Source organism: Patiria miniata, unplaced genomic scaffold, assembly GCF_015706575.1.
Source record: "Patiria miniata isolate m_02_andy unplaced genomic scaffold, ASM1570657v1 HiC_scaffold_22, whole genome shotgun sequence".
Classification (NCBI taxonomy): domain Eukaryota; kingdom Metazoa; phylum Echinodermata; class Asteroidea; order Valvatida; family Asterinidae; genus Patiria; species Patiria miniata.
In genome coordinates, this window is record NW_024037061.1 from 12,693,298 (window position 1) to 12,718,851 (window position 25,554).

The window sequence follows — 25,554 nt, forward strand, 5'->3', positions numbered from 1 at the left end:
GAGCACCAAGGAATGGGGAAATTGCACCAAGGCAAATGATTATGGCAAATTATGGAGGACACCAATGTATAATGAGGACACAAAAAAGGAAAATAGTACCCACCTTGTCTGTACAATACAAGCTTGAAAAAAAAAAAGCCACCAAAAAAAACCACCACCGCGTCGCCGCATCAATTCCGGAACTTTGGTCTGACCAGAGACCGACTATTTTTTTTTGGCCTTACCTTAAGATGTAAATTGCAACACCCTATCATTTAAAAAAGATCAAGTTGTAGGAATACACCAAGAATATGCAAATATAAACTGAATCTTAGTAGAATCTTACAATAATATAATTTATCAATTAATTTGACTGATAGGGCCAGATATTGGAATGTCATACAGGTATTTGATTATTAATGGGTGCTGGAATAAATTGAAAACTTTCACTGCAAATTAATTTTTTGTTTGCCACCAAACTAGTATTTATCTTATGATTTGATTTATTGATTCCAATATTGATGTAACTCTACGGCTAATTTTGTTTGTCATACATTACAAAAATGTAAATAAAACGACCAAATTTTCTTATCAACGAAACAAAATATGATTATCACTCTGGCCAGATGTATTGCTGAAAACTCAAGGAATAATTTTGTTATTGGTTAAAAAAAAACGACAATAACATTTAAATATCAAAGTTCTTCCTTTCGGTTCACAAATGACTTAAAAGACAAGAGAATGTTCTGTTTGACTTCAAAAAGCTTCTTCTTGGCCGCTGTCAGTTTCTCCTTGAGGAGTTTCTGGACTCGTTCGACCTCCGTCGCAGCGAAGCCCTTGCCTTTCTCCAACATCTTCTCCATCATCTTGACGTAGACATTGGCCGATTTCTTCTCTTCGTCTGTCGACAGTTTTTCCTGCCCATCTTTGGCTGCCTCCAAAACTCGCCTCTGCTCTTTTTCGTCTCCTTTCACAAACTTCTCGACCAGCTTGTCATAGTTTTCGAGACAGCCCTCTAGGCCGATCCAGAGTCCCGAGCGTTCCCTGACAAACTCCAAGATGCTGCTGCTTTTGATCTCTCCCGTGTAGTCAATGGGGTCAGTCTGGCCCTGGAGGAAGAGCTTGTAGACTGGCCTGTCGTCTTTTGCAATACCGAACCTTTCTGCTAGCTCCTTGCTTCCATTATCTGTGTAATCTGGATTTTGAATAAAAAAAGACTGACCATTACAAACTTGCACAACACAAGAGATTTTGTACATGTGATAGCGCAGACTAGTACAGGGATATAGATGGTCTCCGATTTGTTAGCAAATTTAATAAAAATTAAAAACAGGAAATTTGCAAGACTTACATAACTGAAAGAAAATATCAAAATTGAATATTTCACCCAAAAGTCCAAACTTTGAAAAGATCTAAATACAGCATCAGTTTTTTATTCTTATTCTACTAATATGCAAAAAAAAAATTGTATAAATGTACAAATTAATAGCATCATGCTGGTAAAAAAACTAACCAAAAATTAGAGTTGACATCCAAAAATAGTATGTGCCTATCAAATGTACACCCCCCTGAAAATCCAATCCACGTGTTGGCCGCAGCGGGATTCGAACCGGGTCCCAGTGGTGAAAGGTGATGAAATTACCGCTAAGGCACTACGCCAACCTGACGCCATTTAAATGATACCAGTTTGACTTTCTACCTGAAATTCCAACCTCGGCGATGATCAAATCTGGCTGGGAGCTGCCCCTTGCAACAACGACCTTGTATTCTTCCTGCTTCTCTCCATACGGATACGACTCATCAAACTTGACCAAGACAGCTTTGAAGCGACTGATGACCTGAGTAAAAAAAAGAAGACAAAAAAAGAAGGCACACTTGCGCTCCTCTGCAAATTGACCATTCTTGCTTGCTTGCTTGCATGCAAATAGGCCAGTGACTGTATCTATATCTGTATACAGTCGAGTCTCGTTAATACAAACTCGTTCGGACGTAGCCAAATTGTTTGTTATATCAGAATTTTGTATTAAGAGGAACATCAGTCCCATTCCTTGTGCACATAAATGCACAGTCGGGACGAAAGTTTTATGTTTGTTATAACCGGAATTTTCTATTAACAGAGTTTGTACTAACGAGAGTCGACTGTAGTATACAACTGTATTATAGTCGGTATAGCATCCCAGGGGAAACATCACACCAACTTAGAGAGAAGACAATGAGAAGAAATTACAATTTTAGAGGTGGGAGGAAAAGCCCAGAAGATATTCTGGGGAAAACCCACGGAATCAGGTAGGGACTGAAAACCCAATCCACATATTGACCCAGAAAGGATTCGAACCCGGGTCACAGCGGTGGAAGGCGAGGAAAGTACCACTACGGCAACCTGACTCCTCAAAAATTTCAAAATTTTTTACTTGTGCGTTACCTTTTTCCTGCAAAATGTTGCTTTTGTCAACAGTCCCGTGTTACTGTGCATTTCAACTATGAATTTTTTAATTGAAATGGCCATTGTGGAAAGAATTCCATTCCTGGACATCACCTGATACTCAGTGCACAAACCCTAGTAAAGTAGTATAAGACTGGTCTGAAACATTCTAACGTTAAGTCATTTCTCAGTATTGCTTCAATTTTTCCCTGCTAAATTTGACTTTTTACTATAGGACAGACATCGCTTTTTGATGGCTGATACTATAGCTCACTGCAGGGAAGAATTTGTGATAACCATGTATGGAATTCTTTCCTTTTGGTATTAGGCAAAATAAAAAAAAAACATGTTTAGCGTCCTGCCTCTTTGACAAAAAGGAAGGAGGAGGCCCTTTTTTTTTTTTTTTTTTTTCAAAATGGCCGCCCGACACATTTTTCAAGACAACGCGGCCGGGCCATTTTTCAAGATGGTTACCAGCTTTTTTCAAAATGGCCGCCACTTGGACTCATTGACTATTTCCACAGCTTTATACACAGTATAAAAGTCTAAAAATAAGATTTCTTTCATCAGAGATTGTTAAAATTTATCAATTTTTGTCTTTAAAAAAAAAAAAAAAAAAAAAAGGAGGCGGCCTCTAAAAGGAAGCGGGCGGGGACGCTAAACATGTTTTTTTTTTTACTTCGCCTTAAACTGGGTATATATTGAATACCCCCTATACGCACTCGCAAAAAGCCTTATGGAGGGTCGAGGATATATAAAAAGAGTTTTCCAACTCCAAACAGCGCCCTCCTATTTCATTGTGTCCACGATAGGTCTACCAGGACATACCACTTATGTTTGTAGCATGGTGTACTCATTTTATAACAGCATTACAGTGTATTATTTTCCTCCTAGCCCCACTGCGCTGTACATTAGGCCACACGTCTGGTTTCCCAATTTACTGAGGAGTTTATTCCGAAACTGGTGCATGAACTCCAGAAAGATGTCTTAATTTCTCGAAAATTTTGAAGAAAGATTACCTAATCTACCTACAATATTAACAGCTCTAATTAAAAAAATTCAAATCATCGTAGTTCAATGGGTATAGAAGCATAGCTCATTTTCTTTTCTCGTCATACGATTATTTCCTCTTAGCCTTAGGGCCTGCCAGGAAAACGTTTAATTTAACATAATTAATAATGCCGTGCAGTGTTTGTTAAGATTGCGCAAAATTCATAAATTGCGCAAGTAATAAAAAACTAATATTCCCACGCAATTTTAAGAATGAGCGCTCATTCCTCAGATTTCGTGCTCATTCTTAAGAATGCGCGCTCGTTTTGAAGAATTCGCGCTCATTCTTAAGATTGCGCAAATTGCAAGAAAGCGCACAACAGGGCTATTTTCCTCCAGTGACGTGAGTGAGTTTAAAAATCTCACACAACTTTTTTCAATAGGCCTAGGCCTACCTACCTTATCAAAAGTCAGAGAGTCCAACTGAAGCGATCCCTGTACTGGTAGAGTATTCACCCCCTCAGATAGAACTACAATTATCACAAGAAAATTGAAAATGAAGCGAAATTTGTGAGCCATTATTAGTATTTTTTAGAGATTCCGCTGGAAAGTTTCCAGAAAAGCCGCCTCGATCAGGTGCTTATCGTCTTCCACAAATTCATCACGCTGAGTATTGCAGCGTCTGGGTTTCAGACTGTACTAGCAGGCCATTTATTCAACGGCTGTTCGCTGTTGTTTTCTCAACGGCTGTTGCCTACCATACAACTATACGCACTTCTTTAAAGTTTCTTTAATTTCAAAAGCCAGATTCTTTTTTCTATTTTCATCTTGCCAAAAGCACGTTGATTGGTAAAAGTAGAATTTGAGATACCTTTTAATGCCCGACCTTCATTCTGGTTAAATTTATTGTCAATTTCTATCTAATGACTGTCGAGGCGGTCCCTGCCGGGTTCACGACCTTCGCGCAATCGCGGGCAGCAGCTTGCCAGACCACAACATTGCATTGACCATGGACTTGATATTTTGATGCCATGAATTATGTTAACAAATACCGTTTTCCCAAAGGTAATGATTTCCAGAGTTTTCGTCATTAAGAGATTGTGAATGACTGTACTTGAAGGTTTCATCATGGAGCTATAGCTCCATGGTTTCATATTGCATGGTTATGAAAACTTAGTTGCAGTGCAGTGCCAACATTTGATGATATTCCAAGCGAGTGACCGACCGCTCCTTCCACTCACTCAGTCACTGTGTATCGTACGGGGTACGTGTCACCGTCATTGACCGTTTTGACGAAGTGACGAATATGCATACTTTTGCCTGCAAAACTGAGTTTTGAGAAAATCACGTTTGAAGTTGGTCGATTTTTTCGGAAAGAATGTTGCAACCTGACGCCACTTTTTTCTTCATATCATCTCAATAAGCAGTCATTGTAAAAATGTTGATAAGACATGAATCTGGGACTGAGTCAGACTCAGAAACATTTTTTGTTAAGAATTTTCTTGATTCTCCATATCAGACATAGGGGTGCTACCTCCATAGCTTGAGTAACTCTAGCTGGAGTTACCCAGCCCTGAGTTTTATCATTGGGTTGTCTATTAGACAACCCAATGATAAAACTCAGGGCTGGGTAACTCCAGCTAGAGTAACTCCAGCTTAACAAGCTCATCAGGAATTGCTTAAGCTGGAGTTACTCAAGCTAAGGGATGCATACCTACATGTATGTTCCCCAATACCTATGTTCCCCAATTACCGATGTTCCCTGAAATGCCTAACCCTTATCCTAAGGATTTCGGGGAACATCAGTATTGGGAAACATAGGTATTGGGGAACATCGGGTAGACCCCCTCCATAGCCTTTGTACACAAACGCTGAAGTGGCGTCAGGTTGCAACATTCTTTCCAACATGTTCCAAGTTGTTCTTCACTTCATTGTCCAAACGGAAATTCTACTTTGTCACAATATACTTTAAATAGCATATGCATGTACACAGCGCGCGCGTATTTATTCATTTTACATTTTTAGAAGACAGATTCGTCACTTTGTCAAAACACAAATCGTGGAGGCTAAAACATTTTTCCAATCTAAATATAGCACACATCATATTAAAGCAATGAGACTATAAGTAATGTGACGAATAGCTTTGTCAAAAAGAAAACTGAGTGTGTCGCACTTTTATAACTTTGTGTAATTAGCATAATTAACGAAGGATGGAATTTTGTGTGTCGAAATTTGGTAATCATGTTACTGTGTAAACGATATAATGTTAGAATTTCCAAAAATCTCAGATAGCTTAAAATCTCAGATTCCGCACTTTGTCAAAACGGTGATTGTATGTGACCAGTGGCAGTTAGGGCTGTTCAAATATACCAAATATTCGAATATTCGATTATCAACCGAATATTCAAAGAGCTTTTTGTCGGTTTGACTATTCGAAAAAGAGAAAACTACTGGTATGCATTAAACTCGACTGTTGTGTCATTTAGGGCCTAATCGTAAAAGTGTGTTTCTACATCGTAAAAGTGTGTCAGATGATACTTTTTTGGCAACAGTCACTTTCTTGTCGACACAGCATTGGATTCATGCATTGAATTGATGACTACACAATTGTACAAATGTTGACGTATGCAAGTTACAATAATGTAATGAGTGGCACTTCCTATAAAATGACAAATGATGTCCAAAGCACTACAGATTTGACATCAATTTTTGATTTGTTGTATTTCTTTGTGTTTGAAAATTGTGCAGACCTGAGACACTCTTACTCACAGTGACATCACCATAATGATGAATCAACGCCAACAGATTACTCAAAGTGGATAGAGCGCACTGTCAGCGTGTCGTTCATGTCGGCAATTGTTTCGTTTATCAAGGAGAATTGTCTGCAGGATGAAGCTGTGGGTTCACCAGAAGAGCTTCTGTGGTGAGTATTGCCGTCACTGGTTTGGTAAAACCCAGACTGGGACCTCGAGTGCAGAAAAACATGCGAAACTAAATCAGGCCAGCGTTACTCACTCTTTAGCCGACAAAATTCTCCAAAATGTTCACGAGGCAAAAATTAAGTTATCACCTCCTTCTTATACCTTGTTTAACCCTACGTGTATGTATGTTCCAATTCCACTGAAAAAAAATTGAAGTTTCTGTCATCATATACCTTGATTTGTTGAGAACTTACGGGCTGTCCTGATATACTGAATATTAAAATATTCAATCATAAAAAAAAAATCAATTTTCAAATATTTGAAACTCGTTGATCAAGTTTATACATTTGCCAGCCGCAACAGCGAGCCGGCGCAGCTCGCTGTTGCGGCTGGCAAATGTATAAACTTGATCAACGAGTTTCAAATATTTAAATATTCATTCATAAATACCTCAGACAGTTTAGCCATTCCTATTGGTCGAGAGCCCGTCACGTGGCTGGTCTTAAACGGATGATAAAGACATGGCTAGCTGGTCTTAAACACTTTTCCAGTGTCACATAAAATGTGGACTCCTAAAAATCCAGTGCCTCTTACCGTTTCATTGGTTGAACGTTCACAATCCTCACGTAGGCATGCGCAACACTACCAGTGAGTCAGAATTTTATAGTTCTAAATTCAAAACGCAACGCCCGAGGTGCATTCTGCACGACATCGCGTAGAACGTGCCACGCGCGCGTCAATCTCCATAAAAGGGTTGTTTACATCTTACTCGCCAGCTGAACACTCCATTATTTTGCTAGAGGGATGTTTCAAAAAGCTGGAGTGCACTTGTTGAACAAAATCGGGATTTTTTGAAGGAATTGCTTGAATTTTTTTTACCGAAAAGGTATTTATGAATGGGAATAAATATGTGCTCGGTCGGTATTAATCACTCTGTTTAAGACTGCTTAGAGTCTGGGTGCTGATAATTACCCTCGCCTCCGGCTCGGGTAATTATCAGCACCCAGACTCTAAGCAGTCTTAAACAGAGTGATTAGAACCTCTCGAGCACACATTTATTCCCTTAGTCAAATGCAGTTTCGAATAATCAAATACTAATTTATTTGGAAATGGACAGCCCCAGAGAACTTGAGGGGATAAGATAATTTTCTGGGGAAGAAAAGAACTGAACATTGAAACAACAGAATTCACAAAATAGACTGTTTTTATTATCATTGTCGCAGTACATGAAATATAAATCATCCATTGTAAACCTTTTTCTTCAAAGACAAACCTTCTTTAGAAACATTTTATTTTTACGTTTTATGAACCAAAACTGTAAAGAGAAACAAAATAACAAACACCATACAAAAATTAAGCTTTTTTATGAAAGCTTACGTAAAAATACCAACATATAAAAGGTATGAAACAGTAAGAGTGGTTGCTGCAATATTGCATGCCAAGTTCAAAGCTTAATTCTTTTAAACTAGTCATCAAATTTAGACGTAATGTGCACATCTACTGGTATGAACAGTAAAGTCCAGTTGAAAAAAAGTCTTGTTTCAAAGCAGCTTTACTGGACCGTTTACTAATAAAGTCACATTTGTGCGTATAAACGGTTTGGCAGCAAAAAAGCGAAAGGGGTCCATTGAAAATGTACAGGGGTTCAACATTCTAGTCATATTTTCTCAAATTAATCCAGATTTGTCGCTTTTTTTCTTGAGAAAAATCTCTAATATTGTTGTAGGTACATACATGTATTATTTATCAGGCCAAAGCGTTTTTTTTGTGGTGCACAAATGGAAAGGATCCCTGCTGATTTCCTTCAACCTCGTGCACACGGGACGAAATCAATTTTTAAAGTATTTATTTTGTTCACCAAAAAAAACACTTAGGTCTGATAATAATACAGTGTACAACAATATCAGAGGCTTTTTCTCAAGAAAAAAAAACAAATCTGGGAAAATTTTAGAAAAATTTACCAGAATATTTGCACCCCTGTTCATTTTCAATGGACCGCTTTCGCTTCTTGCCCCCAGGCCCATATAATCGCATGCGCGTATAAATCTGAATTTGTTACTAACAAGGTTCATTATTAGTTGATAGCTGACACGGATACCAGTAGACTATGCTCACATAATATCCCAAGGTGTTACCCACATACCAAATTGTTATCCAAAATTCCCAATCAGTATAACGTAAAAGTCACATGCACAAAGTATAATTGAATTTACAGCAGAAAAACAAAAAATGTACATACTGTACACATGTATACAGTTCAGCAGCATTGTTGTAATTGGCACTTTGAATTTGAAAAATTTACACTGAGAGTGTATTGCATTTTTAACATGTTTAAAAAAGATTTAGTACTAAAAGTAGTAAATACTTTAACTGATTACTTTCGTTGATGCCAGAAGAAAGTCATGTACATGGGTACCTTTGCATTTAATTAAATGTCCTTATCTCAAACCAAAGTGCAGTGATATAGTAAAAAACACATGAATCATGAACATCGCTGAATCAGTGATTATTTAAACACTCAAAGATTCTGTAAATCAAGTGCAATACGGCTGCCAGTTTGTTGCTATAAAAAGTAATATAGTTACCTGTACCTGTTGATTTACAAAGCTTTTTGCCTCCTTATTTCTTTAGAGGAGGAGCTGATTCTTAACCCTAAGGAGTTCCCCGGCATCCAAGTCGGTGACATCTTAGAAATTTATCATCCTGACGAGGACAACAGGTAAAAGTGTAACTTCTGAAAATTGGAGACTTTCTTACTCATTTGTACTTTTTCTTACATTGTACATTGTATTTATTCCTTGATGAATGTACAAAACCGTACAGTGCTGGGGCAATTTTGGGCGGTTTAGGTAGTAACAGGCAGGACGGTTTGAGGCAGCAAGAAACCAATCGGTTAACTTCTTTTTCTCAGATTAATTTTTTTTTAAAAAGGAACAACATTTAGGCCTACCTGTAACTATAATAATAATAAAAAATATGTTATTAAAAAAAGTAGAAAATTTTTAGGAAAATGACGTACAAAGATGATGCACATTTAGGGCAGTGCTGTAGTGAAGTCCTCCTAAGTCATCTTAGATTGAAGTCACAAGCCACATGAAGACAATGAAATGTGACAACGGCATACATACAGGGTGAGTAAAAACAAACCGAAACCCAAATGTGGGGACCATTGTTTTAGTGAAGTTCTGCATGTAGCACTTTCAAAATCTAGGATATAAAAGCCCAATTCATAAGCTTTCTTTTTAATAGTACAAGAATCATTCAAATCACTCATGTACTTTTCAAGTTACGGAGTTTTAAACACAACATCTGTTTTAAGGTTCTGTCCGCGGATCACAAAAAGTTCAGTGTTCTTTCAGGAAAACGAAAACAATTCACATAAGGATGTGTGTGAATTGTTTTCATTTTGCTGAAAGAACGCACACATTTTTTGTGATCCGTGGACAGAACTTTAAAACGGTGGTTGGGTTTAAAACTCCCGCAACTTGAAAAGTACATGAGTGATTTGAATGATTCTTGTACTAAAAGAAAGCTTATGAATTGGGCTTTCATATCCTAGATTTTGAAAGTGCTACATGCAGAACTTCACTAAAACAATGGTCCCGATATTTGGGTTTCGTTTATTTTACTCACCCTGTACATGTCCACGTGTACCTTTGTCATTGCTTTGTAAGCTGTGACTTTACTTGTGATTTGTGGGATTTGCCTTTAGTTATGGCCCTGACTGCAATTCTGCAGGTTAATCAGTAGCAGGCTTTCAAGTATTCCTACTTTTCCTACATTTCCGTAGTTTTTTGTTGTTTTACGTTGCTCCTACGATTTCCCATGGCAGGTGTGAAACACGCTGTGGGCTTGAGCTGCTTATGGTGGTTGGTTGGTGGGTGGGAGGGTGGTTTGGCTGGTGGACAGTTTGCTCGGCCATATATTGTATTCATGCAACTGGAGTATTACAGCTTTGCTTCCGAATGCCAATTATGATAACACTGATGTGCATGCGTCTAATTTGCATATTTTTGCATATTAGATCACGCCCCAATCGTTTTCGTTTTCTGTACTCTTGAGGTACCTGTACGGCCCGGGTGCGCGCACGGATGGTGCTGTAAGCCGTCTTCACACGTTACCCGGCCACCGTGGGTTGTACCACTTGGTACTTGTTTTCTAGAAATTCCTACTTTTTGGTCCCACAACTCTGGCAAAATTGAAACGCCATTGAATGTTTTTCATAACAGTGTTACACACTGTCCAGGTGCGGTTCTATGGGGGGGCTAGGGGGGGCTGTAGCCCCCCCCCCCAAAAAAATTTTTGTCTAGCCCCCCCAAAAAATAAATTCCGTAAATAAAAATTGCATTAGCAAAAAGAAGGATTGTGATGTACATGCGAACGGTCTCCCCCTAAAGAAATAGTCGTGACAAGGGTGCATTAGTTAATATAGTGTGAATGATTTTAGGATGTTATTGGCGCTCCCCATTGAAAATATGGCATGAGCCCCCCCCCCCCCCCCCCCCCCCCCCCCCCCCCCCCCCCCCCCTCCTCCTATTGATTTTCGGAGGCCTAAGTGTCTGGAAAAAATAACCGGTCTACATTTCAGCACGCCTTCCTGAAAAAAATTCTGGATCCACCGTGCTAGCCCCCCAAAAATATTGGGTCTAGAAACGCGCCTGACACTGTCATGTAAATCACACAATGAAGGGCTTAGGCACAGGAGTACTGCAACTGTACTTCCAAGAGCTTAGTTGAGGATGGAGCACAAGTGTTGTGAGTACAGAACATGCCAAATGAGGCTTATGATGCTGTGGACATGGGCGAGTATCGACAAAAACTACTCCTGAAATCCTGCAAAAGTCCTACTTTTATCCTTTTTTTTGTACAGCAAAGTCCTACTTTTATCCTGTTTTTAAGAATATTTTGATCATTCTGTTCTACTTATTATTTTCACCTGGGTCTGCTTGAAAGCCTGCAGCTGTTTCCACATTGAAATATCATCTCAAAAGTTATCTCAGCTGCTTACTTCTGTAAAGTTGAAAAAGTTTTACAAATAATAGTGCCATGGTATCAGCAATGGGCTCCCTCGGCTTTGCCTAAGGCTCCATTTGCCAACCCCCCTCGAGTGTACAAAACTCTGTTGTACAAAACACATCACAGCATAAATTTACATAGTGAACCCGTCACTAACAAGTGTGTACTATGAAAAAGGCAGTCATCTGACTGTTGGTCACTCCCATGTAGTTCATGGCCATGTTCTGTAACACTCATGAATATGTGACTACATGTCACGCCAACTACATGTACATTGTAAAACGAGAGCATGGTGGCTTTAGTGTGACAAGGTGACTTGTTTATTTTACAAACTTGGCTGCCTGTGTCCTCTTTTTGATGGTGCCTCTGACGTCCACTAGCTTCTGGTTCATAGTCTGGGTGATCTGGTAAGGCTGGATGTCTGGGAACTGGCCGCTGACGAATGCTAACAATGGAAAAGGGGAAAACAAAACAAAATTGCTGCTTAGTTAGGGTCCATGCAATGAATGTGTCTCAGGAACATATTCTGTGCAACTATTTGACATCCATTTGTGAGAAATTTTATTGAAAAGTGCACTTCTTGAAACATGCACAATTTTCCATGCTTTTCTCTGCACAACTGAGGCAGCTGTTGCTGTGATGTCATTTCAGGAAGACACTGTTCAGTTCAGGGGTTTTGTGCTTAAATTGTGAACTCAAACATTTGCTCATTGAAAACATTTGTGAGAAAAGTTTGCTCATTGGCTTACTGTCAAGTCATGTACACGTTACAAAACAACGAATCACCAAAGAAAGGAAAATTTACAACAGCAAAATATCAAAAATTCTGGCAACTTGTGGTGCTGAAATAACTGTAACATTGAGGTTTCTGCCTGAAATGACGTCACAGTTTTGCTCATGAATATGGAAATTTTCATTAGCATAAAAACCAAAAAGGTACCAAAATACCCCTGAAAATGGCAAAACAAAAATCCGAAATAAGGTTAAATGGGATACAAAGGTGCATATTCAAGGATTCCAATAAAAATATTACATTGCATGGGCCCTGTAAGGCTTTCTCACTGAAACAGATATTGACACATAGACTAATCAATTCATTAAAAGCCATTGGTGCTGTGGCACCATGCTGGAGCACATGTTTCCCAGGCACACTTAATACTCTTTGGACCAAAATGCAATTGGTGCACCAATGAAATACTACCTTAGTAATGGCTAACGATTGCGGTTGTTAAATTATTAGTCCATAGGGAATGGAGTGACTGAGGGAGGGCATCAAAGCAGGACTAATAGTGTGTAGAAGGCGTGCCTTAAATTAATGTCTAAACTCAAGACATCAAACTAGAATGCGCTATTGCCAAACCAGTCACATGTATGCATGACAACTGTGTATTAAAATTACTGTTATTCCTTGAAATCATTTCATTTTTATTAATTAAGGGAATAAAATATGTGCTTGGCCAGTTTTAAGCAAGTTCCTTTTAAAACTGGCTAGGGGCCTGAACCCTGATTTTCAGCTCTGGCCATTATCCACGACCAGGCCCCCAGCTGGTTTTAAACGTGCTTGTTTAGTACTGGCCAAGAATATACTTACTCCCATTCATATACCTTTTTGTAAAAAACCCGAAAGTCAAAAATTCACAATTTTCAAACGATTTTGTTTAATAATTTTACCTCATAATTTGTGAACACCCCTCTTGTTATTTCGATGATACATGTATGTGCCTCGTGCGCGTAGCACTTAACATCTCCTTTTATGGCAACTGGCACGTGCACAGCGCGCACTCTGTACATAGTTCTCCCCAATGTGAAAAATAATAGTTTCCTGTAGCAGTGAGTTTGTCTTACATTCACTATGTGGACTTGTGAACAAAAGATGTCCACATAATGCAGGTTGTGTTGACGTTATGTGGACTAAGCCGTGTCCACATAACGTTTCGCCCTCTCTCGAAAACAGGTTTAGAGGCATTTTTGGGTTAGGTTTAGCCGTGGCAAAATGAAGAGAAACACTAAAGGGAATCATAGAAAATAATTGGGTTGAAAGAGTTTTCACAGTTAAAGTAAAGCTATCTTTTGTACTGAATTTTCTTAACTACACGAAAACAAAGGAATGTCCACATAGCGTATGTAAAACAAACATGGGTGTGTTGTCATGAGTGTTTTGGGAATTGGATAACACATTGCCACAAATGTTGGGTACCTGCATACAATGTAACTGCAGTGTATGGTGTACATAAGTTCTCGTATGAGACCCATACTCACTGATGATCGCTTGCACTTTGGCCTGGTCCAGCGCCGGCCTGGCTGGGGAGTTCAGGGACCCCTTGCCCGTGGCTCTCTCCCCTCGGACGCAGCTGCTCTCCATCTCCTGTGTGTTGAAGACCATGGGCATCAGGCTACGGGTCAGTAAGGTGTAGCTCCAGCCCTTCTTGAAGGCAATGGAACTCAGCCTGTTGGAGTCGACATAGATGCCACTGGAAGGGACCAGTTCTACCTGGGTGGCGGGGCAGGCAGCCGTGTTCTGTTAGAGAAAATAGAAAAGCCAAAATAAAAGAAAGAACAAACAAATAAACACAAAAACTAAAGAAAACAAAACAAACCTAAAAACTTAAAGGCATATAGTATCAGTTGCATTTATCCCAAAAGTAACCTACATGTACCAAATTATTATCAAAAAGCTTACTAATTGGATTAAATATCGTATTGGTACTACATGTAAACACCTTGTGAAATTATTCCATCTGGCGTGCTGTCATTTCGAAGAAATCAAGAAATGTAGGTGATTTCCAATGATCAGTCCATTCATGCATTGATGTCTGATTTATGGAATTTGGAATTAAGAGTGCCATTGACGAAATTGTGTTTTTTGATCTAAATGTTGTGCATTTTTTTTTCACTGTTTTCTCGAAAACTGTAATATCCACCGAGCTGAAACTTCAACGGGTTAGGTTCGAACAATCTTCTTTGGATTTTGAGTGGTTTTATTATTGGCAAGGAACACAATGCATGAAAAGAAATTGACACCGCCTTTCACAGCCGATTTCAATATTGAATTTTGCCACTTTATATTCAGTGCTGTCTGAGGGCTTGTGACAAAGAAATCACAAGCTTATGCTTGGGTGGGATTCGAACCCACAACCTCCCACTTACAAGTACAGCTGGTGTTTTGCCACTCCCCCACCGGTTTGCCAGGGTGCAGCAACTTATCACTACATGTACACGTATTTTGATGGAATTTTGCATCAACAAAATTTGTGTATAAATAAGCACGCATACTGAAATTTGTATCCTTGTGGAGAACTTAAGTTTTCGAGTTTGAAAGTACAGTTTCAAAATGCTCTTATTTTAACCAGAATTAATTTCCTTGGCTGAAATTCGGACTTACATGTAATATCCCTTTTCTAAAACTCTACCATTTGCGACAGATCAACATACCTTGGAAATTCTTAGTTTTTCGAGTAAAATCCATATACGTAATTCGTGAAAGCCTTGTGGAGACGTATTCAGATAGAAATTGCCCTGTGGAGACAATCTTTTGTTCCCTACTGTGTGCATGTCTCCAGAGGGCACGGTGTATCAGATCACGGGATTTGTATCATAAACATGTACTTGACGATTTTAATTTTCAACATGTGTGTTTTCATGTTAGTTTTGAATATCCCACCCTTTTATCACTCCTCAAAAACGAATATCCTTTTAGATTCTTTATGTACCATTTTAAGTGTGACCCTGTGTTGCCATCAACTGTAAACCAAAGCCATTGTGGACACCAGTCTGCCAGTAGTAGGAGGGTTTTTGTAATAGACTCAGTCTGAAAACACATTAAAACTAACCCTGGGAAAACGTTGAAAGTCTTGTCGAGCCCTGCCACTATTTGCTTGGTACAAGGTGCTTGGGTTTGGGTTGGGATGTTGTGATTGGGGCTGGGGCTGCAGCTGTGGCTGCGGCTGTGGCTGCACTGCTGTCTGATACAGTCTCGGTTTTGTAGCCAGTGACTGGGAAGGAATGGCTCTCTGGAACTCTGTCAAAACAAAGGAAAGGATGGTGGGGTCAAACAGTTCGTTATCCAACAGAATCAATTGTTTGATTTTGTTTGGATTTGTGAGAGTTAGTGCTAATCACGGTGTACTCAGGTGTAGCTACATGTTCCACATTAACCCTAGGCCAAACCCCTAGGCCTTTTTGCTAGGATGCATCCTCAATCCTGCAAAATCCTCCAACTGCCACCATGTTAAAACTGGATACAGCTTCAATCCTCCAAAATCATCGGTTATTTCTTGATTTCTTTCCTTGGAAGGGTGGATACTGCCTCAATCCTTTCATGAGCCTCCAACAATCGCAGTGTCAGTACATTTGGCAGTTTTAGACCAATGACATAACAGTTCCCAAGACACAATACAAGAAGTACTTTTCTACCAAACATGCAACCACTACACAGGAGACAATTTTGAAGGAATTAATCAGTTGATGCAGTTTTTTTCATGGAGTGGGTTTAGGTTTGAAATGAAAGTCCTTTTTTAATGACAATTTCTTACCTGTTACTTCTTCCTCCTCTTCTTCACTGCTCGAGTATATCTGTTGAAACTCCGGTTCTGTTTGCCATGGCGACTCGTAACTATGACTACATGGGCAGGCCTCCCTTGGGGACTTGGGTGTCGGCACCCCAAAGCTTTGCAGGGTCATTCTCAATGTTTTCTCCAATTCTCTCAAATCTGAGTAAAAGAAGAATGTAAAAAAAAACTCTTATAATGTTAGCATTGTCAGTCAGAGGGGGATTCCGAGTGGGGCAGTAATTAAAAAAAATAAAAAATACTAGCAAATATGCAAACAAAACAAAGAAAAACTTGTTAAAATGCTGTACAAAATTGTTTATAACATCTGAACAAAGAATTTTTTAAAAGCCTACAAAGATGCAAATTTTGCAAATTATAAAAAGAAAGGATTCAGTAATGGAATTGCACTTTAAAGGTTCAAAAAATTACATTAAATTGTTCCTCTCTTTCCCCAAAAATGATGGAACAGAATGATCTTTTTAAAAAGTTCAAAGGCTTTGTTTTAAATTATATCCATGCCCTTTTGCCTGCCAATGCCTTTTTCACAACAATAGAGGGCACTCCAGCTGTTTTCATCAGTAGGCATGGTAGGGAATGTACATGTAGCTTGACTTACTGAGAAGTTCTGCTAGTCTGGCCCTCAGCTCCCTGTTCTCTTGCTTGTATTGCTCCAGCTCTGCTCGGAGCTGGACCATGGCGTTGGACTCCCTCTGGGCCAGAGTTTCCCCGCCCCTGCTGCTGACAAAGTTCCTTGATGCAGGAGAATGGTCCCCGGCGAATCCCTGGTAGTCCAGAGAATTTGATGAGTCCGCTGAACTCAGGAGTTCCTCGATGCTTGGGTATCGTCGTGCCGGGAGAGTGTGTCCATTGGTGTTGCGGTTGGTCATCTTCCGTGTCTGGGAAGTGAACTTGCGTCGCTTTGCTCCCGCTCTGGTGACAATTAGCCCACGGTTCTGTGGAAGAAGTATCAAACAATGAAGAATTATCAGAGGGGGCAATGTATTTTTCTCTTTTCATAAAGGGATTGCTTGTGCAATGAAATCAAGCCTCGAATTCAACTCTTTTTTTTCCCACTTACCCAGCACTTACTCACTTCCAGATTTTAACTAAGCCTTTTTCAAATCTGATTTTCCAGATTTTTATCATCAGTCAGACAATGATTAGATTGTAGCATACATTTTCCCCACTATACATGAACTACATGCACGTGTAAAATCGTAGTACACACTTGTCCTGACTACAACCAAATGAAAACAGAAAATATTTTTTGCATGTCGTGGTGACAAATTGTGTTTACAAATTTGTACTTATTTTGCAATACCGACGTAATTTGCATTCTTTTTTCTCCATATTGTTTGAAGTGTATCAGTAATTGTCATTTTTTTAGTGAATAAAAAATGTAAAGTATATTCTAGAACCCTTAAAAATAAAAGGTTCCTAATGATCAAAAGAATTCTTTCCCCCAAACTTTGTCAGTAAATAACCCACATCATTGTACCAATTCTAACTCTAAAGTTGGGAGAATGGGTTTAAAGAAACAAGTTGTACATTTGGTCAGAGGAAAAAAAGTCTTGAATATCACAAATGTGCAAACTTTGATGCACAGGCAGCTTTAGTTTAGGAGGACAGTACTTTAAAAAAAAAGTTATAGAAGTTGGATGAAGTAAATTCCACTTTGAAACTCATTTTTTTTTTTTAAGGGTGTTTCTTTTTTGTGTGCCTTAAAATTAGATTTTAAGTTTTAATCACCTTTTAAGTTCAACATAAAGCTTTTCAAAAACTGCATTACATGTATTTTAAATATGGTTGTACGCATCAATGCCAATTAGATTTGATACACACAATGAGGGTTTTACACAGATCCTTTCTGTCCATGCACACACAAAGCAACTATCATTTGGCAAAACGAAACAACATTTTATTCCCAGTTTACATGAAGCACATTATCATTATCGCTGGGCGAGTTACTTGAGTACTCGCGAGTGGTTTATGCTACTCGTTCTACTCGTGGTTTTTCATCTATTTGAGTACTCGTCCTGGCGCGAGTAGAAGCAGCTACTCGTGAGTAGCAATTTAGGGTTTAGGGTTCAATGCTTAATACGTCCCCTGCAAACAGGGAATTACTCCCTCCACCTCTCTCTCCCTAGGATTCCATTCGTCAAAAAAAATTAATCAAGTAAATGACCCAAGACGTGGCATAGTAAGGATACCTCAGTGCTGTAGATTGCGGTGTGACTTGCACGCTATTTGCTTGTAGGTTACTTTACGTCATACTTACAAATAAGTCATTTTTCAGTTTTTATGGGAATTCGGTTAACTACTTGCGAATTTCTTTGCGAGTTCTCGAGTAGAAAAAAATCCACTACTCGCCTAATTGACATGATGAAACACGTGCGTTGCCTGCTGCCCAAAAGTAAGTTGGATTTTAAAGACCAAAACACCCCCAAAATATCACCAATTGAAAATGTCATCTTAGTCAAGAATATTTTGGTTTAAGTAAGTCCACTGTTAGCCGTAGTAGTTGGCCGTGACAATTTTTAACCGCGCGCAGCAAAGACAAAAGGCAACACGCAATCATTAGTTAAAGCCCCACTGCACTGCCAACATCATGGTGACAAGTTTCCGTAATCCTGATCAAGATACAGAATATAATGAACGAACATCCACCATTTCATCAAAACAAAATTCACACATTTACTTGTACGTCACAAAGAGTTACAAAATGTTTGAATTGTCAAAAGGGGGGAAAAAACCAATCATGTGGTTGATTTCAGCCTGTGTCAGGTTGGTGAGCTGGACTCCCAACCACTGATTAAAAAAAGGGACTTTGTTTATTACTTTTTCATTTATTAAATCATTTTGCATAAATTTTAGTAATGCCTGGTGCCATTTAAGATAATGGCTGTATTATATTCACAAATAAAATGGAAACTGCGAAAACCAAAGGGGTAGCATTCATTTGTTTGACTCCCTGCAAAAACTGGCATCTATTTTTTTGTGTAAAAATGTAGCCATCCTGAAAACAGAATGTTTTGTTTGATAGTTTTTGCAATGCACACACAAAACAAAAATTATCAACCAGCTTGAAACTGCCGTCACAGGCCCAGTTGCCTGAGGACCAGAATGCATATTCCAGAAGTTACTGTTTCAAAATCTGTTTCAATTGATTTTATGCATGAGAAAGAAAATGTGCAAACATTTGTTACATCCTTTGAAAACCTGTTTAAGCATGGAAAAAAGTTATTGGAATTTAAGCCAGAACAAACAAAGTGGCTCCTCCATGGACCTTTAAAGGTAATATACAACATTTGCTTTTGCTGTAATTTCCAGAAATAGTTTGATTTGGGGTTCAGTATTTTATAATAAGTTTTGATACACTAACCTGTTTAAAGTTTTGTGTTCATGGATATTAGAAAAAGAAATGCTGTTTTCGCAGTCTGGTTCCCTGACCCTACTTCAGACGAAACTGAGCAATTTATATACAATGTTCCTCAGGGAATTGTCAGGTCAGGGAACCAGACTAGCTGGCTTGTACCTGTTCACAGATGTGTAAGCGATTGCAAACAGAATGTGGACTAACTAAATTTGGTTAAAGTTGTTTTTGAAAAAAAGGCATTTTTTTCCAATGATGGTCGGCCGACTATCATTGGAAATTGATACAAAAATTCCACTTTTCTTCAAAATGATAGCACACCAGGTGCCATGATTTCACAGGATACTTGAGACTATTACTCACTTTCAAATGGTCAAGCAAGGTATCATATAATTTGGTAGTTTTGTTTTTTTGATGTTTGCAAATGTTGTATATTGCCTTTGTTGGTCTGTACCTGTGTTGTTTTGCCATTGGCCGTTTCCAGTGCCTCCTGTTTCATTTGTGTATCCGCCATGTTTGAAGGGTTCGTCTGTTAACTTTTAGTCAACGTAAATCTGTGGAGAAATGGAAAAAAATATGGTTTTAACAAAAACCTTAAATTGAAGCTACATGTGTTCTCCTATTGTAATTTGAAACAAATAAATAATTAATTAAATCCAGAACTTATCGAAGATTATAGGCTTTTAAAGTACATTATTAATACATTTTTTTCACTCTCTTTTCCCTTGGTGGGGGTTTGAGGTATAGGTTGGGTGCATTTGTATAGATTGCACGTAAATAAATTCTGTAGAAAATATAAGTGTTATTTCTAATCTTAAAATGTAACTGCAAACATAACAATCATGTTGATGCCCCTGTTGCACCCCCCCCCCCTCGGCTCCCCTTCTCACCCCACCGAAAAAAAATACCAGTGTTGGGTGGTAGTGTAAAACTAGTAACTGCCAACATGGGCATGGTTGATCGAAAGAAAGTTTTATTGAGTTTGAGTAATATAAAGTGAGGCCCAACCATAAAGTGAGGCCCAGCCATAACTGAAAAAGAAGGCCAAATTCATAGAGTAAATCCATAACAGTCTGCATTAAAGTGAGCAAAAATGCTTGGTGCGATTCTGAACAATATGTACCTGAATTACCTGCAGATGTATACTCACTTTTTTAAAAGAGAGGTACAGCGCCAGTCGGTTTTAAAAAAAAAATCCTTCAAACTGCATACCAGTAAAATCTTTAACAATAACTTTGTACCCTAAAAGTTACTCACAGTTGATCCATATACAGTGAGTCAAAAAAGCGAAACCCAAATGTCGGGACTACTGTGTTAGTGAAGTTGTGCATACACTTTGAAAATCTAGGATATGAAAGCCCAATTCATAAGCTTTCTGTCGTACAAGAACCATTCAAATCACTCATGTACTTTTCAAGTTCTGTCCACGGATCACACAAAAGTGTGCGTTCTTTCAGAAAAACGAAAACAGTTCACACACACATCCCTATGCGATTTGTTTTTGTTTTGCTGAAAGAACACTAATACCTTCTTGTGATCCGTGGACAGAACTTTAAAACAGTGGTTGTGTACGTGTATATTTAGAATTCTGTAACTTGAAAGGTATATGAGTGATTTGAATGATTCTTGTACTAAAAGAAAGCCTATATGGGCTTTCGTATCCTAGATTTTGCAAGGGCTAAAACAATAGTCCCGACATTTTGGTTTTGCTTTTTTTGACTCACCCTGTATAGCTTGAGAACTTCCTTCAAAAACCCAAAGTGCCATGTAGGCCCCAAAGTGGGAGTGCACACAGTACACCAGTGAAAAAAGGCCCACGGAACCCCCCAAATTGGGGCCAACCCTATACAAAACATGTACATGAAGCTGACCCTAATTTGAAAAAAGCAACCCTTTCATTCTCTTTAGTTACTGAAGGTAGCCATGTCATAGGATGATTTTCAGTGGGCCATCATTAAAATATATATACAGGATTAAAATACATTGAGAAAGAATAATTAACAGGGGGGGGAGCACTTAAAAATCCAGACAAAATGTAAGTTGCAATTATAAATTTAAAACAAATATAAAAAGCTACATTACAATTACCAGATTGACTTAAATGTACACCATATTGACTCAAATGTACACCAGATTGACTCGAATGTACTGATAATACAGTGGTCAATGGTCATGGTGGGGTGAACACATTTTGACTGCTTGTGCTTAAGTAAAAGGTACAGACAGCTCAGGTATGAAAGTCAGATTATATGTGGATGAGTTCTTTTTGGTCAAATAACTTTTAAAACAGCATCCCACCACAAGACCCTGCATTCCTAGTCCAACAGTACCCCCTAATTTACAGATACTTACAGTTGTTCAGAAAGCTGAGAGGGTTATGCATATGCAGAGAGTTTTGAAGTTCTGCACCACCAAAATGGTATGCAGCTATGATATAGCCCCATATAGGTGTGTGCATGAATGCATATGGTTGTTGTGGTGGTTTTTGTACAGAGTGCATAGTGCATATTATGTAGCTATCCTATAAAGAGCATATACCCATTCATATAGACCCGTCTGTATGTGGTAACAATGTACGTGAACCCATTCATGTGTGATATGTGCTGTGCAGACAGGCAGGGCACTATCATGATGACTGCATGTGTACGTAATTGTATATGCTCATTTCCATATAAAATGATAATGCGCCAGACTTTGATCATGTATTTACACATGTACGCGCATGAAGTGGCTTTGAACTCCGTTTTGAAGGTCACCTTTGCCCTATCATAGTTCATGCAAGAAGTACACAATTACAGTATCTATAGCAAGGTTATGAAACAGTAATATAAATGCAACATGTCTATTAATGTGTGCAAAACTCAACGCCTAGACTATATACACATTATACTGTACATACTTGTATTTTCAGTTTTTGGGGTAAATGTTTGAATACAATGTGGTTTTTTTTTTCCAGTGATATTTTTCCTTTTGTAAAAAAAAGTTTTTCTTCCTTTTACTTTCCAATTGTTCTTCAATATCCTCTGTCACACTCTCGCACTATTACCAGTATTACAATCATCAATTCTTTTTTAATTTCAATTTCATTTTTGAGTTTTTCTTCTCAAATTGCCTCAATGCCTCAACTGCATTATCCCTCCTTACATGTAGTTTTGACCACTTGCCAAATTGTCCCTGCCTAGAATTGAAAACCTTTAAAAAAGTATCAAGGGTTGAGAACAATTTGGCTCATATGTTGAGATTGTCGTGTTGCATGAGACGAGCATCATTTTGTACACTGCTCCATTTTTTGGAAACATCAATCTGACCTTATGTAGAGTAGCTGTACTGGTTCCCAGTATTGTACAAATCAACCGTACCGTGACAGTTATTGTGAACAAAAAGTTGGCACAGCGCTTCAACCATTGTGACTATGTACATCATCAGTTCAGTGTTACTTACCAACCATGACCCCCCCCCCAACCCCCCCCCCCCAACCCATGGGCGTCAATCCTGGGGGGGGGGTCCCCCCCCCCTCCACTTTTTGAAGGGTGGGGGACACAATATCAAATGTCCCCCCCCCCAGATTTTTGAACTCGTGCCTCATTTACAGGGCCCTATTATGTACTACAATGTATCTTTTGCTAAGAAAATATTGGTTAAGGTGGTCAGAAATTGCCTCAGATATTTCCCTCAGACCCCGAACCCCACGCCTTTAGCTTAGAATATAATAGCTTATTCAATGACTTCAACCTCGAAAATGGTGTTCAAATTAGTATCTTTTGCTTGGAAAATATTGGTTAAAGTGATCAGAAATTGCCTCAGATCGCACCACAGAGCATCTAGAATCAATTTTTTCGGGGCCCTTAAGCGGGCCCCGAACCCCACGCCTTTAGCGGAGAATATAATAGCTTATTCAATGACTTCAACCTCGAAAATGATGTTTAAATCATTATCTTTTGCTTGGAAAATATTGGTTAAAGTGGTCAGAAATTGCCTCAGATCACACCACATGAGCATCTAGAATCCGAATTTTTTCGGGGCCCTTAAGCGGTATACTGCTACAGTTGTGCCATAGTGCCATTGTGGGATAGTAACTTGCCCCCTGAAAGTACTCTGATTAGATCCTGCAAAAAGAAGTTATGTAAATGTATGTTATATCTTGGTGGCTTTAATTTCAACTTGTTTACTTGGGGTGTACATATTTTGATTAAAACTGTGAATATTATTATTAAGTCAATTTCACTCACAGGAATATGCCTTTTCCATCTTGCTTATTATCATTATAGTAATAGTGCAGGTTGGATTGTGTGATCATCACTTTGCAACTTTGAAAAAGATTTGCTTTCTGATACAGTTGCCTCAAAGAATTGCTTCAGTTTGTGCCCTAGATACCACATTTAATAAAATAACCGCTGACATTTCCAGTATTGGCCAGACTTTTCCAAACCTTATTAGAATATCTAAGATTTGTTGGAATATGTGCAAATATTCCAACACCATGGTAAAGAGAGCAGCTACTGCTCGACACAATGGGGCTAAGGTTACCAAAGTTACTTTTAACTTACCAAAGGTTACCAAACTTACTTTTAACTTACCCATTTTCAAATTACTAACAACTTTCTCGATAATTATACATTTTAACCAAGCCTCGAATTTAATTTTTGTTACCCACTTACCCAGTATTTACCCACTCCCAGATTTTAACTTACCCATTTTCAAATCTGACTTACCAGATCATCAGATCAAATGATGATTAGATTGTTGCATAAATTTGCCCCACTAAGCATGATTACAAAATCACTTGTCCCGACTACCATCTGAAATCAAAACAGAAAATATTTTTGCATGTTGTGGTGACAAAGTATGTTTGCAAATATGTATTACTTTGAAATACCAATATAATTTGCATTCATTGCTCTCACGAAACAAATATTGTTGGAAGTGCATCAGTAATTGTCATTTTTTAATGAATAAAAAAAGTCGTCTTGAATATCACAGATGTTCACATTTTGATGAATAGGCAGCTTTAATTTAGGGGACAGTATTTTTAAAATCTTGTAAAAGTTGTAGGAGCTGAATGGCATTAAAACCCATGTTAAGACTAATTTTTTTAAGAGTGTCAAGTAGTTACCAGCAGGAAAAGTAACTTTATATTTTTAGTTCGCTCAAATACAGTGGCGTAGCCACGGGGGGGCGACAACCCCCCCATGAAACCTTGTCGCCCCCCAGTGGCCCCCCCCCCCCCCCCCCACTGAGATTTTGAGTTTTTTTAAAATTATCATTGATCCACATGGCGCCCGGCCCCCCCCCCATGAAATGTTGCAGCCCCCCAGCGCCCCCCCCCCCCCCCCCCCCCCCCCCCCCCCACTGAAAAATTCCTGGCTACGCCACTGCTCAAATACCATATTGAATATCACTTTATCAGCAGGCTTAATTTTGTATATAAAGAGGACAGGGTTTTTATTTTTGAGGAAAATTTTGGGGTAACATGATGACAGCGCCTGAACTGCTGTGACTCGTTCTAGTATAAAAGTGCTAAATCAGATAAAAAAAAATTAAAAAACTAGACTTAATCTATTTAAAAAGGTCTGCTTTGGCCTGAAAACATAATTTTGGAAAATTTGACAGTCATTTACAAAAATCATTTTTGAACTGAACAAGTAATAAAAAAGGGAGGTGTCCTAAACCATTGCCATATTTTTTTTACATGATGAAACATGCACAATGCGTGCTGCCCAATTGAAGAAATTTGGATTTTAAAAGACCAAAAACAACAAAATATATCACCAATTGCAAATCGCATGGGTCAGTCAAGATTATTTTGGCCACTGTAATATAAAGTGTAATCACTCTTGGCTATGACAATTTTTAAGACGAAAGGCAACACGCAGTCATTAACCATGTGCCAACAGTCACCATACATGCCATATGCATGGTGGAAATTTCCTTAATCCTGATCAAGGTACAGATTATAATGGCCAAAACATCTACCATTTCAACAAAACAATATTCACACATTTACTTGTATGTCTCAAAAAGTTACAAAATATCTTAAATGTCATAAAAAGAGCGATAGAAACTAGACCTTACTTTTCGTTTCACAGCTAACTTTACAATCACAACGTTCTGAACAAGGTGGTACTTATTTAGAACGTGTAGTTCATGACAAAATTCCTGTCATGCTCTAGTGCATTACTACACAGATTTTTTCGACATCACCTACACGAAGTGATGGCTAAGAAGGGGTTGCTCCATTATGTTTTGTAGGGGGTTTAAAAGATTAAAAACGTAATTAAGGGAGAAAATATTATGATTTTGTTT

The 25,554-nt window shown here is 38.5% G+C and overlaps 3 protein-coding genes across 6 annotated transcripts in view; 1 reads left to right on the forward strand and 2 right to left on the reverse strand.

Annotated features, from left to right (window-relative positions):
• Positions 1 to 169: 169 nt before the first annotated feature.
• Positions 170 to 4,032, reverse strand: LOC119730882 (endoplasmic reticulum resident protein 29-like). The gene is made up of 3 exons (XM_038203946.1): positions 3,851 to 4,032; positions 1,679 to 1,817; positions 170 to 1,174 (listed from the first exon to the last, which is right to left on the reverse strand). The coding sequence occupies exons 1-3, from the start codon at positions 3,968 to 3,970 to the stop codon at positions 675 to 677; spliced, it is 759 nt and encodes a 252-aa protein (XP_038059874.1). The 5' UTR covers positions 3,971 to 4,032; the 3' UTR covers positions 170 to 674.
• Positions 4,033 to 4,392: 360 nt separating this feature from the next.
• The window catches only part of LOC119730484 (GATOR complex protein DEPDC5-like), a 75,085-nt gene continuing 53,923 nt past the window's right edge, over positions 4,393 to 25,554 (forward strand). For both annotated transcript variants that reach the window (XM_038203422.1, XM_038203423.1), the window contains exons 1-3: positions 4,393 to 4,456; positions 6,140 to 6,314; positions 8,944 to 9,031. In XM_038203422.1, the coding sequence (XP_038059350.1) occupies positions 6,281 to 6,314; positions 8,944 to 9,031 (122 nt within the window). In that variant the 5' untranslated portion in view covers positions 4,393 to 4,456; positions 6,140 to 6,280. The remainder of the gene's footprint in view (positions 4,457 to 6,139; positions 6,315 to 8,943; positions 9,032 to 25,554) is intronic.
• LOC119730488 lies at positions 11,429 to 25,429 on the reverse strand. 3 transcript variants are annotated; one of them, XM_038203436.1, is made up of 8 exons: positions 25,324 to 25,429; positions 23,964 to 24,050; positions 19,706 to 19,805; positions 16,495 to 16,831; positions 15,861 to 16,037; positions 15,159 to 15,346; positions 13,588 to 13,846; positions 11,429 to 11,773 (listed from the first exon to the last, which is right to left on the reverse strand). In XM_038203436.1, the coding sequence occupies exons 3-8, from the start codon at positions 19,763 to 19,765 to the stop codon at positions 11,649 to 11,651; spliced, it is 1,146 nt and encodes a 381-aa protein (XP_038059364.1). In that variant the 5' UTR covers positions 19,766 to 19,805; positions 23,964 to 24,050; positions 25,324 to 25,429; the 3' UTR covers positions 11,429 to 11,648. The 3 variants fall into 3 exon arrangements, with proteins under 3 accessions (XP_038059364.1, XP_038059365.1, XP_038059366.1); XM_038203437.1 differs by lacking the exon at positions 23,964 to 24,050 and having other exon boundaries at positions 25,324 to 25,383; XM_038203438.1 differs by lacking the exons at positions 23,964 to 24,050; positions 25,324 to 25,429 and adding an exon at positions 21,604 to 21,785.

Excerpts from the sequence above, each read along its gene's own strand:
- LOC119730882 (XM_038203946.1), bottom strand. The coding sequence starts at position 3,970 with ATGGCTCACAAATTTCGCTTCATTTTCAATTTTCTTGTGATAATTGTA. Across the intron at positions 1,818-3,850 it reads ACTCTCTGACTTTTGATAAG|GTCATCAGTCGCTTCAAAGC; the intron begins GTAGGTAGGCCT and ends TTTTTTACTCAG. Across the intron at positions 1,175-1,678 it reads CGCCGAGGTTGGAATTTCAG|ATTACACAGATAATGGAAGC; the intron begins GTAGAAAGTCAA and ends TTCAAAATCCAG.
- LOC119730488 (XM_038203436.1), bottom strand. The coding sequence starts at position 19,765 with ATGGCGGATACACAAATGAAACAGGAGGCACTGGAAACGGCCAATGGC. Across the intron at positions 16,832-19,705 it reads CCAATGGCAAAACAACACAG|AACCGTGGGCTAATTGTCAC; the intron begins GTACAGACCAAC and ends CTTCTTCCACAG. Across the intron at positions 11,774-13,587 it reads CAAAGTGCAAGCGATCATCA|CATTCGTCAGCGGCCAGTTC; the intron begins GTGAGTATGGGT and ends TTCCATTGTTAG.